General features: G+C 43.8%; 2 protein-coding genes across 3 annotated transcripts in view; one reads left to right on the forward strand and one right to left on the reverse strand.

The window, feature by feature from the left end:
- LOC106741570 (CD151 antigen-like) overlaps positions 1 to 15,991 on the reverse strand; it is a 149,816-nt gene that overhangs the window by 101,955 nt on the left and 31,870 nt on the right. The window lies entirely within an intron of this gene.
- Positions 11,152 to 15,325, forward strand: LOC106741554. Its single transcript, XM_014613684.1, has 5 exons — positions 11,152 to 12,316; positions 12,506 to 12,509; positions 13,000 to 13,937; positions 14,046 to 14,189; positions 15,129 to 15,325. The coding sequence occupies exons 1-5, from the start codon at positions 11,152 to 11,154 to the stop codon at positions 15,323 to 15,325; spliced, it is 2,448 nt and encodes an 815-aa protein (XP_014469170.1).

Raw genomic sequence — 15,991 nt, forward strand, 5'->3', positions numbered from 1 at the left:
TTAGAAACCAATTGAAATTTCAGGCTCGAGTCTGACGAAGCAACCAACTCGCGCGTTCTTTCGGCAAAGTTCGTCATTAGTAATCCGAAATCAGCAATTTTACGAGGTACACGGGGAGAATTTTTCTGCAAAAATCACTCTAGAATTTTGCAACCGAGACGTATATATTAGCATTCTGTCTTTTTCTTATATTTATATATTCTGCTACATTTCTGTATTCTAATAATTTATTTATCCACATATTCTATATTTATATCCTTGTTTTCATATTAATTTATTACCCTCGGTTTCACATGTGCTATTTATATTTCAGGAACTGAAGTCCATTATTAAAAAGTTTCCTCCAGATTGATTTCGATTGAAGAGCCTTCTATGACGATAAATTTCGCTTTTCGTATTTTTTCCCATGTTTGCACGGATCTTTTTATTCATTGTGATGTAAGGAATTCACACCGGAAGTATGCCGGAAGAATTCAAAAGCACCCTGTTAAACACACTTTCACGATCGCGTCTCGAATCATACATTCCACTTGACAATTTTTACAATCGCACCTGGAAGTACAATTCCCTGGGAGTCACGCGAGTGTACGAAATATAATGCATACCCACTTCGCCTACCCCGTTGCCATTCCCGTCGTCTCGTGTCGTCGTTCAGACAAATCCGCGACCTCCGTTAATCACAGCTTGGTAATTCGCGATCGCTGGAAACAGCCGGTAGCGAGAGCGGGAGAGAGGGGAAGAGGGAGGAAGAGTTACCGCCGTGGGACAATAATTCGCGCTTACTTTCCAACCACGTTTCATCCAGTTACCCCGACAATCGTCCGTATGAATCCAAATATTAGATATCCAGCCCGTAATCGGTCGGGCAGCTCACGATGCTACGCCATCGATCCGCTGCGAGAGATCCGGAGATCCTTCGGGAAAGAAGCTTCGCTGGACCGCCGATGTCAGCGCCGCCCGGATCTCGTTTTATCGTCGTCCATAGCGAGTAATAAAGTTTTCATCGTTTCGACCGCCGGCTGCGTGGAAATGCAGTTTCCCTGTTAGCGGCTGCGCGTACACACAATTTCGAGCGGGGGGTTGCTGCTGCGGCATGGATTCGGGAACGGATCGGGAAAGAGAGAGGGGGGAGACCGACGGTTCATTTCAATCAGTCGGCAACCACTTGCCGCGCAAGCAAATTCGAAAAGATGGTGGGTGCGAAAGGAGGGAGGATATTTTAAAAGGAGAAAGAAAGACGCGTAATTTCGTGTCGAGGCGAGAATTCCTCCCAAGGCGGCTTCTAATTTTCGAACGATATTCGCGCGCCGGTGGTATCCGCGTTATCACCCGGATCACACGCCTTCGATAATATTTACGCGCCTCCGGTGGATATGATAAACGCACTGCAGCATCGAGAAAATCCAGTGTTCCCGGCGCCACTATCGAGTCAGCGTGTTATTTTATTATGCCAATTAATTGGGTTTATTTAGAATTTAGTATTATTTAGAATTTACGAATTATCATTCAAGACTCACGATATGGGAATTTATTCCGAATCGACTTCTTACTCCGAGTAACTCCTTGGTAACATTTCGATCGTCGAGTTTTTAAATTGAGTTATTTTTCCGTCAATCATCATTTTTTAATACGACTGCACATATATATACGTTAAACTATTCTAAACGTTCTTCCGTGGACCGAGAAGGTTTAATTTTATTCAAATACAGAAAAATCTGACAAATATCTGCAGATCTGGAATGAAGTGAGCCTTCCTTTGCTCTCATCTCAGCTGGGTACAGTCAGCGATAGAAGGGTGTGCCCTGCGACATTTCTTTCTTCTCTTTCCTAACAAGTGCCGCAACGCGTTCGTGTCCAGCTGGAGAATTTTTTGTCTATTAATTTCCAGAAGATTAACACTCCCACCGGACGCGAAATGCGTTCTCAAACTCGTCGGGGGGATAACGTTGCGGCGCTCTTGCCACTGACTATACCTACCTACCTAAGGAGAGGCAACTCGGGGATTCCGACGAGGACGACTTAAAAGGATTTTAAGTCGTGCAAAAGTTACCCTACTATATCTACCGTTGCGGTAGCCGACAATCGAGAGTTTAATGCGCATATAGACGATATCTTAATTGCGCTTACATATTAAAATAACCCCTCTCTCTCTCTCTCTCTTCTCCTCTCTCTTTCTTGGTCTATCTCCGGGTCCGTCCGAGCTAAATTTTTCATCCGACGACTGTTTCCCTCGCGAAGAAAATTCTCGCAGTAACGCGATTTTTCCAGGAGACGCCGCCGTCGTTCCGATTGGCGTGGCGCTTTTAAGACCTTGGTCGAAGCTCGATTCCCCGCAGAACGCTATTGTGTTTCTTCGTCGGAATTCCCGGGGCAATCTCGAGACCGGCACAAACGAGTCCGCCGATCGTTTCAACGCGGAGGGAAACTTTCATGGACCGGCTCCAATTTTTCCGCGACGCCGCACGTCGGGGCGATACGTATCGCCGCCGCCGCCGTCGTCGTCATCATCTCGCACCCCCTGTGCCGCATTTCCACGGCTTTTAACCAATGGATCTCCTCATTTCGTGCCGGCAAAGCGAGCGCCGCTATCGACCAGCGGTTATGTCCGACAGACTGCCGCGAGTTAACGCTCCTTCCGCCCCGAAGGGTGGAGAACCGACGTGAAATCCGAATTATATTTTATTATGCATTCAGTCCCCACTCCCTCCACCTTATCCCTCCTCCCAGTTGTCCATCCTACCGAAGGTAAATCCGTTTGGCACACGACTTATCGTGGGATCACGAAGAATAGCAAAACGGGGATTAACGAGTCGCCAGTCGTGGAAAAATATTATTCAAGATAAAGACGCAAATAAAGATGATTGATCCGAAAGATGTCGTTAATATGACTGATTTCTAAGTTCTTTCTAGTTTTATAGTCGCGTATCTCGAGAAACTCAGCTGAGTCCTGATAAGGTTCAATTGATGGGCGGGAAGGGACATCGTCGAGAAGCGAAGACTCTCCGGAATATTTCGCATTTTTTTTTTCAACTCGATAGCTTCCGGCATAAAATATGAAGTATCTCGTAAAGCATTCACTCTTCGATGACCTTAATGCTTTCATAAAATTTCAAATTTCCCTTGGCTTTAGAAACAATAGTCTGTGATACTTTTAATTTTACACCCTGCGCGCACGCGCGTGTGCGTTGTATTAATTAAAAATATCAATTTTACGATTTCCCAACCCGCGTATATCGCATATAAAGTTTCACCGAATCTGATATTACAAAATAAGCTGAACGCGCCCAAAGAGGCTATTAACGAGGTAAATTTATAATTGATTATATATTCTCGGTGATGAATTGTGTGATTTTTAAATACACGACTATGTAAGTAAAATCTCTTTTTAAGTCACCTTCAGATCACACTTTTTACCTGATTCAACCTGACATCGCGATCACAAACATAGCGTCGCTAACTCTCAAGATTTATTTGTTAAACTGTGCCATATCTCAGGACAGGTTTTACCTAAGGAACTCAATTTAAGTATTCCGCTTATAAATTTAAGAAACTCAATTTAAGTATCTTACGCGAGACAAGTTTCGAGTAACGACTGCAAATACAAGCCTAAGACCCGTATTTATAGTCGCGTTACAATCGTGAGAAACTCAGCCAGGACCCGTCTTGAGTCGTGGTACAGCTGAATCGATCTTGAGAGTGCGACTCATCGGTTAAAATATTTCTCATAATTAAACAGATCTCCATATACACATATGCTTTAATTTTGATCATCGATACAGCTGTGATTGTCGGTGGAAGGAGGTCAGGGGGGGAGGGCGGAGATGGGAGATTATTCTATCGGGGAGGATCTCGCGTCGGTTTCTCTCGTTACGGAGATGCCGCACTTCTAACCCCGCCGATTGCCTTTCCGTTCGACGGGACGCTCGAAGACACCGTCTTAACGAGGCGAGCGTGGAAATCGCCATCGAGGTTCTCCCGTGAGCGTCGCTAATCGTTATCAGTCGAGACACGTTTTCCCATCGGGCAACGTCTATCCGGTAACCGAGCGATAAGATCATCGACCTCTCCCTCTCCCCGCATTCTCGTTATTTCGGGGGGCGAACTTCCGGGCATGAAATTTTTCCGAACGATTATCGCAGCGCGCTCAACCGCCGGTTCCAAGGTTGGCGGTTACCCCGAGACACGAGACGGTTTAATTAATAACCGAGTCTCCCGGCTCCCGGGAAGCTGAGGCGCGCTTATCGCGAGCATATTCAGCCCCGCGGAGTCGTAACCGGGGTCAATTCGGGAAAGGGGAGGAGCACCTCGTCGCCAGGGCGCGTTGTCTAACAACGGGTGGCGAACGCCCGTAATTCGGCCGGCCGATGGCGGCGAGATAACTGCGTTACGTGGGATTTCTGCCGGGCCCGCGAGAGCGAGCGAAATTTCAGCAGGATAGCGCACCCCCGGAGTGCAATCCACTTACACAGCTAATACCCCGCCGCGCCGTCCCCCTCCCCCGTCCCCGAAGGCGGAAGGAAGAGGAAGCAGAGAGTATTCTATTAACGTCGAGACACCTTGGCCGACATCGGGACGTTCACCGGTGCGCCTCCGAGTCCTTTAACCCCGCGGCCGATCGAGCGAATTTTACGCGCGCCAGATAAGAAAGGCTCTCCGAACAGCCGAGGCGAGGGTGCGCGAGATAGAAAGCGCGGTCGTCAAGCCCGGGATCGAACTTGCGACTGGGAATTTTCATGCTGCTTTCCTGGACGGTTTTACAGACCGAGAAAAACCTTACCTTCTTGGCGATACCGACGCTTATTCACTTCCCTCTTAAACCTTTGATCCTACAGCGAGGAAAGAAATATCCGAAAAAGAACCGAGAGATAACATTTATCCGGCGGATATGAATATTTATTTAAGTACGAATCCTTTTGATTAAACGGAGAATAAACAACTGCTCTCGCGCAGAAGTTCCACAGATTTAAGAACATGTAGTAGATCCTCTCACCGCGGATGCTTCTTTCCCCCGAGTGTAAAAATGCGTACATTAACGTAAGTTAATATAACGTAAGTGGAGATGCTACTCGTGTGCACGCTGAATAGATATTTTCCGACTTTTCAGACATTTCTGCTCTCAGTGCGTACAGACTTCATTCTAATGCTACCTGGGAGAACCGATTCCGGCGGTAAAACAGCGAAAACGGTAACTCAAGATACATCATAATCAAAATAGGAGTAAATCGTAATTATTACAATTGAAATCGAATCCATTTGTGCCCGATTTAGCTCCTACTTTGTTTTATAGAATTAAAGGTTCGTCACAGGGCCACGCAAAGTATCGATTCGACTAGCCACACGTACGCCCGCTCGAGTTATCGGCCAGCCCGTATAATCCGCGATGACCGTTTAATCGAGCGCAGCGCACAGCGAGAGAGAAAGAGAGAGAGAGAGAGAGAGGGGCTCGTCGCATCGAGTCCGCCGTCGCGTCGAGAGCGCGACGTAGCGATTGGGACAATAGGAGCCACTTTGTCGAGGCTGGTAGCCCCGACGGACGGTCAGGCGGGTACCGCGCGATCCTGTCGCGTCCAACGAGAGCAAAGGCCACGGCGAATCATTTGGGAAGTGGGACGAGCGGATTAGATCTCGCGCGATTACGTATGCGGCGACAACGACGGCCTAGACGTGATTAGCGCGGAATTGGGAAGGGGGGGGGGGAGATCTCAGTGAAATCCATTCAATCGTCTCATGGTCCATTGTGAACGGGCTTTCTCTCCCCCTCCCGCGTCTCTGTGCAAGCCTATGAACGATGTATATTGCGTTAAGGAGCTGTCATTAGCACGCACACTCCATTAGCGTGCGAGCGAGCGGCAGTTTACGCGCGCGACGTCTGATAAAACATCGCCCGCCCCGATGGGAGCTTAATTGATTCCTCGTGGAATTCTTAATTGCGACAGGTACCGAACGCTCGCGGCGGCATTAACGGCGCGCCCGGCGCAATTTTTCTCCCTTTCCTCCGATCGGCCGATCGGACACGTTTAATTAATTTCCGAGCGACAGCGTCGTCGTGCGAGCTATCGCGAGCTATCGCAGAAATGCCGGGCGAACCGGTTGCAGTATAGCCTGGCTCCGGTTACGTGCGTGTACGCAAGTTATAAGCCGATCGTTTAGGAGTTCCGCGCAATTAATATTCGTTTGAAGCTAAGCGCGCGTTATTACGTCGGCACTTCGGCGGCCGATCCACCGCGCGAGTACGCCTCCTTCGAGCGTACCGGCGCTGTTAACCCGGTCCGTCCTCCGGGTGGTACACTCAGTTATTTATTTGTCAATTATTATCTCGTCTTAATTATACTTCGAGTCATCCTGCGCGCGAGAGTATCGATGCCGACGAGAAGCGGCCAAGTGGGAAATTTCGCAGGGTCTAATTGGCTGCCAGTTCGATTCCTTAGAAATATAACGAACTCTAATCGGCGAATCTAAGTAGGTTCAGGTTAAAAATTCCAATTCAGGTGGTTGTAAAGTGTTTCGTGTTTTCAGTGACGTATCAAGGACTTGATTCGGTTAAATAATGTTACGTCTTTATTATTGTATATTCGCAACGCCTCTTAATGGCCATTTTACTCCTTTGATTGAGCATCGACGGAGCCGATTTAATTTGTCGAATTTATTTGATTATATTTATTTCACTAAATGTAAGTATAATACAAGTGTTGCGTTACGAGCGACGGGGATGTAGAAACTCTCGACGCTTCGCGGTGAGATCGGTCGCTGGGCGAGACGCGAATCGTGAGACGCTCGCGAAGAAGACGGAGAGATCGTCGCGAGATCGACGAAGGATCTCCCGCGATATTAGAGCTTACGTCACGATTCGCATCGTGACTCACGAGGTATTATTAGTCGCTGCCCGTTCTCGTGACTTCCACCGCTGGGGAACCGGGCGCTACCGATTGGCCTCCGACGTTTCTCCTCGCGGTCGTCTCCTCGCAACTCGCGGACAGCGGAAGTGCCGGCGAGAGCCGTGGGGGATGCCGGACAGAACTCGATAAATCTATCTGCTCGCTGAAACGAAGCTTCTTCGTGCACGTGACCATCGCTGTATCAATCGATAGCCTGCGCAGCGTGCTAAACCACCGAATTTCGACTCCCTACCTTCCTTCCCCCCTCCGTCACCACCCCGTTCCGAAGTTTTCCCCTTTACTCTATGCTGCGCCCGTAAGATGGGTGAATCGGGAAAGTTGAAACGCGATCGGACTAAATTGATTTTCCAACGTCGATACGCTAATACGGCCGGTAACTGCTCCTCCCCCCTTCCCCTCCCCCCTTGTCCCTCACCCCTTTGCAGTCTTGGTCTCCGGGCGTGGTTAATACGAAAATATCGACGGATCCCTCGTCCAACGTCGCGATTACTCGTGATCTGGCTCGTAGAACCAGCGCGTCGGCTTGTAATACTAATAATTAGAGACCGGAGAGCTCATTAAAGTGTCGCAAGAACGCTAACGACAGGTACAAAGTAAAGAGTGGCGGGAAATTTATGATGAGCTATATTCTTGTGCAATTATTATGCACGGCGACCGTGTGTATGTGTGTGTGTGTGTGTGTGTGTACAAGGTGACTATGTACGTATATACAGGGTGATTAGAAAGTTGCTGACACGGTGAACCGTTATAATTTCGGCCCGGCTGTTTGGCGAAACTCGACCAATTCCAGCCAATGTGGGAGCCGTTTAACGAGACAGCCTTTCAATGATTACACCCGGTACGCAGTAAGAGAATCCTACCAAAATTATAGTCACTTTCGGCCTCAACTGTACATGTTGTTCCGGTTTTAATCTACAAAATAATAGCAGCAATATGCAAGTAAGGTTATAAAGCGAAAAATGTGTCACAAACGGCCAACACCAAATTTTTGTCTTACTTCAACAAGGTGGATATATTAATTTAAACATATTTGCGCACTTTTTTTCACATACTCTCAATGTTAAAGTAACACGACAATTTACGTTCATACACACAAAATTGCTTAATCCCGCTATGATGATTATAGTCACAAATACCAAGTATTTTCTTTTCTCAGTGCGAACGCGCGCTCAAGCTCGCCGTGGTGAAAACGGTCACGGTCCTTTCGTCGTTGACAGAAAATCGCGCAGAAAATCAAGATACTGTATTTACAGAGAAGTAATGTTTACTCCGTGTAATTATACGCGTGTAATTTTCACGCAGAGACGAGAGCCGATTAATCACGATGCGCTTCGATCCTTCCGCGATTTGAGCGCGGGGCTCCGCCGCGTGGCCGAGGCGTGCGATCTTAATCGCAAGCTCGGAGTAAATGAGGCTAATTAGGATTTAACGTATGCGGTCGGACTAATGAAGCTCAACGACCGGTGGCAAGTTTGCACCGGAACCAGTAGTTGGCGCAGCCGAGGTAACTTTGCGCTCAAAAGGCGAGATGTAGGGCTCGCCGCGCCGTGTGTCTTAATGCGCTTTAGCGACTATAAACGGCTTCACCGGGGGGAGGAGGGGGAAGGGGGGCGGTAGCCGCGCCACCGCAGCGTGACGCTTCGTATAATAGACAAATATCAGCGTTTAACTGCGCGTTTTATCGCCAAATTAGATATATCGTTAGATGCACCGGGTTTACGATTCGAAATGCAGACGCCATTCGTTACGTCCGGAATATTTACGAGACACTACGAAAAGTACCCCCTCTTCCCCCTCCCCATACTGTCGCACAATGTCGTTATTATAACCTCATAAAAGATTCCTTAAGATCTGATTGCACTGAGAGAAATCCTAGTAAAAAATTATAGCCATTTACGGCGCCCAACCATATCTTCTCTTGTTTCTAATCGAAAAGATAACAAATAGCGATATATGCGTGTAGAATTATTATCATTGACATTATTATAACACTTAATATGACGCATAATCGTGACAATTTATTTATGAATATTTTACAAATCACTATTGGATGGCGAAAAATGTTTTCGATTCCAATTTTCTTGCGTGACAATGGATATTTGCGCCTTGTTAAGGGAAATAAGAGTCGGGAAAATGGGATCTTCGCGGGACCGAGCGATTCTCGCGGACAGAGCGAGAAAGGCTACTTGAAGTCACGAGAGGAAATCGATCGTGATAATGCCGGGTATGCGGGCGTCACTTTTGCACAACGGATAATTCGCCCCTCTCTCTCCCTCTTTCTTGATACATTCTACGCGATAAGAGGATATAAGATACGTCAGAGGATATACCGAGGCACGAAGCCGACCGATGGAAGTGTCGACGGAGGTGAGATAAAAATCAGTAGCTCGAAACCGTACGCGCGTGATCTCGCCTTTTAACGAGATACTTTCACGGGCGTTTTCTTATGCGAGCTGCTCGCGGCTCTAGGTGTGTTACGTTCCTCTGTAAAAAGTAGTACACCCCGAGGATCCGGGATCTATTTCTCGCGGGAGAAATTATCCAGTCGCCTCGCGCAAAGTGTAGAGCCACGTGTTATCACCGAATACCGAAATTCACGGTAATGCACAGACGCTGCGCGACCAACGCGCGATTTAATTCAAACGCAATGCAGGACAGTAACGGGCGACAACGGTAACGTTAACAATTCGAAGAGTTTCCGCGTCTAAAGTTTCGCGCGCGTACACGCATACTGAGAAGAAATCAAAAACCGTTCAAGTAATATTTACTTGATCCAAGTAAAACGGTTACTCCGACACACCCTGGCAAATATTTGCTAGAAGCAGAAATAAGGTGTTACTGCGTTCGAATAAGTATTTCTATAATGAAACATTCTCAAATTGATAAGAATATCACTTGATTCAACAAGCTGAAAGGAGAATTACGTTTACTTCGTTCCAGCACTCTTCTTCTGTGGACAAACAAGGTCGGACGTATCGTATGTTCAATGATACACGGATCTCAGCAGCCGATGCCATTGATCATCTCCCGGTTTAATTGAAACAAACGCTATTTACTACCAACGATGTGCAGATATTTCGTCAGGATTACGTTCCGAATATTCGGCAGGGCTCGCGATCGACGAGCAACGACTAGCGAGATAAGGGCAGGGACAAGGTAATACGATTTGAATGAAAAAATTCGGCAAGGTTGCGACCGGGTGAGAGGAGCGGATAGAAGAGAGAGACGCGCTGCTTAGCATAAACGTGTGCCGCGAGGTCGTTCCCACGATTGGGGCGCCGAATAGAGAGGAGAAGACGTCTAGTTCTCCTCCGAGGTTCGAGCCCGTTTTCCATGAAAGAACGACGCAGAGAGCCGACATAGCGACTTCTAACTAACACGGCACGTGTGTGCGGGAGGATGAGCGCGTGCGTGTGTGCGTGCGTGTGCATGCGCGAGCGCAAAGGGACGAATGGCTTGTGGGAGAGGAAAATAACGGCCGAGTGAGAAATTCGAATTTCAAGGTACGGCCGGAAGACGACGACGGTACGTCTTCGAACTCCGATCCGAATCGGCGGGAGGCTCCCCTTGGATTTAGGAGGCGTAACAGGTGATTCTTCCTCGTCGCCGGGCACATCCCAGTGACAGTATGAAATATGATTTGGCCGCGATCTCACGTCGGCCCGGCCGCGTCGCAATTAATGTCGCTGTATGGAAACAATGCCATCCATTCTTCCGGCCGCGCCGATGAAAAGAGCCGATTTACATCCGCTGTCGTGATATTAAATCGCAACGTCAACCGTAGGAGAGGGAACTATTGTTGTCAAATTTTCGGAAATTATTGCCAATGTTACTTTAACCACATTATTTTGCTGACATTTCTTTCACATTTTCACTCGTCAGTGGTTGGTGCAGAAGTTCGTCGTTTTCCTATTATTAGACTATGATCATAATGACGGTATCAATAACTTCGGGAACTGTGAATCAAAACATGAAACTCTCTTCATCAAGATATTTCTTTTCACGGTACAGATTAAATGTGACACCGTTAATACGTTATATCATCGGGTACAATTCAAATCGTCAACAATTCCCGAAACGCACGGAAACACATGTAAATATAGTCTTAATGTCCTTCGAACAATCACAAAATATATATCTTTGTACTGTGTATACAGAGTTTTATAATATCCGTTAAGCTGTCACGTTGCAGGCATTACGTTGAAATTGATACATCGAAGAATCCGTTAACCGTCAGTTAAACAAAAGGATCGGTATGAACTTTTGGGAGAGACAGTTGCACAATCTGGTAACATACTCGACGCCTGATACTTATAACAGGTGGTTCAATCCGAACATTTGTCACGTCTGCAAATCACCAAGTACCAATTTGTTATCGTGCGATTTGTGTGGCATGATCTCCTACTGCAGCGAGGAACACAAAGAAATCAATAGGCCGCAGCATACGGAGATCTGTTCAATTATGGTAAGCATTTTAAACGAGGAGTCACAAAGGAAGAGTTGTCAATTCATCCTGAAGGCTTGGATCCATTCGAGAATAGAATTTATACGTTCGATTAATCGGCAGCTGAAACGCAAAGCAGAGCAATATGAAATGGAGATGGTCATATTCGCAAGATCCTGCGTTATTTGTCATCGGCAGACAGATCTGCACGCTTGTCTGACGTGCTTTTCCGCCAACTATTGCACAGAGCACGAGGAAGATTTTAAGAGACACCACAGCGCCACTTGCAGGAAAATACTGTTAGGTCTGAACCTGGATATCAATTTTCCGCAGGGTTTTCTACATCCTATCATCCTCAATATGTTTCCCGATGAGAGGAGACCTGTTACCGACATGCTTACCTTTGTTCGTGAGCTTATACACGTACAACCTAACGTCACGGGCAATATTGAGCCCGTTTGGCATTGGTCTGCCCTCGATTATTTCTATTCCGATTACGCGTCAGACCCGTTGACTTTGTATTTTGGATTACGGGGTGCCGATTTATCGCATTTCCCGAATATCACAACCAGCGCCTTCGTTGTTCACATAACAGCTGCGTATTCGATGCATAAAGACTGTTTGCCAGCTTGGGAACTATTCATACATTTTTCACCTCACATAAAGAATTTAAAAGTTATACTGATAGGACAAGAATTACAAACCGAGTATAATGTTATCAATCTTTGCGAGATATGCACCAGGAAGGGTAAAAGTTTCAGTTTCGAATGTCATAGTACATTGTACCACATTTACGTGAGCGATGTGGCTTATCCAAGGCCAAATGTGATTATCTGGTTTCAAGCAAATCTTACCCTCAAGAAGGAATGCGTGGAGTTGATTTCTAAATTATGGGGTCAAGGCTGTCCGTTGCTTTTAACCACCAAATCGCAATTTACAGCCGAACAGAACATAAATGAGATACAACAAGTCTTAGGTAAACGTTTAAATATTTTACTTCATACGGAAAATAAATTTGCCTCGCTCAGACCATGCAGAGAAATTGGAACGGATAATGCAATTTTCCGTAATCGTCATTTAACTGCCTTCTCGCATTTGAATGATGTACATTATAACATCGAGGCTTCAATCCGCAATATACGTGTATAATGTCACTTTTGTACAGAAAGGTCAGAGTACTTTGGGCATTTTTAATTGGAACCGAAATAGCGAAAGAATTATGGTCAATGATTTTCTAGACAATATATAGATTGTTGATTATATGCTGGATAGTTACTATAAATGAATTGCTGTGAAAAGTTACAAATGAACTACAAACGAATATTTATAATAAAGAAAATCTTTAACTGCAGCTACTTCGTTTTCCATTCAAAAACATGATAAATGTGGTAAAAATTATGGTCTCGAAAATTCGATGTTCGTCTATTCGCGACATTTCGTCCGACAACGAATATACATAGTTCGCTACAATCATGGATAAAATTGATTTTGTCAACAATTCTCGAGTGTGCCGGAACTCTTGTAAATATATTCTCAGTGTTCTTCCAACAATCACGAAGCACACATCTCTGTATAGAAAATTTCGTTACTTTTGCCAAGTTGTAACATCGCAAGCACTATGTCGAAATTAATTAATCGCAAACGAAGAATCCGTTACAGACAGTCAAACAAAAACAACGATGTGGCATATTGGGAGAGAGAATTGCGCATCGCTAACAGACTCTTAAAGCCTGACACTTATAATGACAGTTTTAATCCAAACATTTGTCACGTTTGCAAATTTCCAAATAATTTGATATCGTGTGGTCAGTGCGGCATGATCTCTTACTGCAGCGAGAATCATAAAGAACTTCACAAAAAGCAGCATATGGAAATCTGTACAATTATGGCAAATATTTTAAAAGAAGAGTCGCAAAGGAAAACTCGTCAATTTAATCTTAAGGATTGGATCATTTCGAGATTTGAATTGATACGTTTAATCAATCTGCAGCTAACACGTGAAATGAAGAAGTATGAAAAGTTGATCGTCATGTTCGCAAAAACGTGTGTTATTTGTCATCAACAGACAGATCTGCACACTTGTCTGACGTGCTATTGCGCCAACTATTGCACTAATCACGAAGAAGACTTCAAAAGACGCCATACTTTCATTTGCAAAAAAATGCTGTTAAGTTTGAACATAAGTATCAACTTTCCGAAAGCATTTCAGCCTTTCATAAACCTCATTAAGTATCCAAACAAGGCGGAACCTATCACTGACATGATGGCATTTGTTAAAAAATATCTGCGTGTACGATACACAGGCGTAGATGATATTGAAAATCGCTGGCAAATGTCTGCTGTCGATTATTTAGCTTCTGATTACGTAACAGACCCGTTAACACTGTATTATGGATTGCAAAACACAAATTTATTACATCAACCTCTCATCAAGACGAGCGTTTTCGTCATTCATGTACTAATTATGAACTACATTACTATAAACTATTTGACAGCTTGGGAATATTTGTTGCATCTGTTGCCTCATATAAACCATTTAATAATTGTACTGATAGGATCTGAAATGCAGAATCTCGAGCGCTTTGATATTAACCTTTGTGAGAAATGCACGGAACAGGTTAGAAGTTTAACTGTTGATTTTAGTTATGAATTCTATCACATTTATGTGAAGAGTGTTGATTATATAAGGCCGAATGTGATTGCAGCGTTAAATATGGATTTTAATAATATGGGAATGCCGCTTTCACAAACAATTTTAGAATTTCGCGATAAAAACTGCCCATTTTTGTTGACCTCGCATTCGCATTTAATAGCCGTACAGAACATAGATAAGATACAACGGGTCTTAGGTACAGGTTTATTTAATTTATATGACACGGAAAATAAATTTGCTTCGTGTAAACCGTATCAAGAAATTGGGACTGATAGTGTATACTTCCGTAATTATCATTTAACTGTTTACTCGAATTTGTATCAAGTGACTCGGCCCTCCGATCCTTCTGTCTGCCGTATACGTGTGTAATATTACTTTAGTGCGGGAAAAGAAAAAGTATCTGGTACTTATAGTTATAATCAACAGAGTGCAATATGCTGTATACGAGTATAAAATACAAATCGTATTGGTATACCGAAAGAGAAAAATATTACTATAATAATATATATTATAAAATATTGTTATAATAATAATCGTAATTATAATTGTCATAATGAAAAAATCGTAATTAGACGATCCATTTTTCTACTAAGCATTATTATACTGTGAACAACAATAACCTTACATACATATTGCTACCACTACTTTTTGTTGATTATAATTATTAATAATTTGTTATAATTATTAATAATTGGGTTGGTTATAATTTGTTTTAATTATTAATAATTGGTTGGTTATAAGTTGTTATAATTATTAATAATTGGTTGGTTATAATTTGTTGGTATTAATTATATTAAAAAGATGGCACTTGAGGCCGGAAATACGTTAGTAGTTAATTACATTCGCGTATGTAAACATTTTAGGAGATTTATCTTGTCGACAATTCCCAAGCGCGTGGAAGCTCTTGTAAACACATTGTCTTACGAACCAATCATCAATTACACATCTGCGTATTGTGGATAAGGAATTTCATTACGTTCCATTAAGCTATCAAGTTGCAAATATTGAGGCAAAATTAATGTTATGAATAAAGAAGAAAATTAATATTACGAACAAGAATCGTTACAGCCAGTTAAACGAGATCATTGTTATGGCTATTGGGAGTTGCGAAATCTTAAAAACTGTTCGATCACAGCGGCTGATGTTTATATCGGCTGTATCAGTACAAACATTTGTCACATTTGCAAAGTTCCAAGTAATATGATATCGCGTGATGAATACGGCATAATCTCTTACTTCAGCGAGAAATGCGAATTCGACAAACCTAAACATATCGAGATTTGCTCGGTTATAGTAAATATGTTCAAAGAGGAGTCGCAAAACAAAGCCTAAAAGTTTAACCAACGAGTTCTAGGTTCACGTTTAATTAATTTATGCGATACAGAAAATTAACTTGCTTCGTGTAAACTGTGCAAAGAAATGGGGACCAGTGATGTATTTTTCCGTAATCTTCATTTAACTGTCTTCTCGCATTTCCATGATGTACATTATAACGTCGAAGCTTCATTCTGCTATATGCGTGTGTAGTGTCACTTTTGTACAGAAAGGGCAGAGTATTTTTGGCATTTTTTATTGGAAGCGACGTAGCGAAAGAATTATGAACAATGATTTTCTAGATAATATATAGATTGTTATTATAAATGAATTGCTGTGAAATGTTACAAATGAACTACGAATATTTTTAATAAAGGAAATATTTAACTGCAACTACTCCGTTTTTCATTCCAAAACGTGATAAAAGTGGTAAAAATAATTGTCTCGAAAATTCGATGTTCGTCTATTCGCGACATTTCGTTCGACAACGAATATACATAGTTCGCTACAATCTTGGATAAATTGGATTTTGTCAACAATTCTCGAGCGTGCCGGAACTCTTGTAAATATATTCTCAGTGTTCTTCCAACAATCACGAAGCACACATCTCTGTATAGAAAATTTCGTTACATTTGACAAGTTGTAACATCGCGAGCACTATGTCGAAATTAATTAATCGCAAAC

Source organism: Dinoponera quadriceps, unplaced genomic scaffold (assembly GCF_001313825.1).
Source record: "Dinoponera quadriceps isolate SergipeBrazil2010 unplaced genomic scaffold, ASM131382v1 scaffold586, whole genome shotgun sequence".
Lineage (NCBI taxonomy): Eukaryota > Metazoa > Arthropoda > Insecta > Hymenoptera > Formicidae > Dinoponera > Dinoponera quadriceps.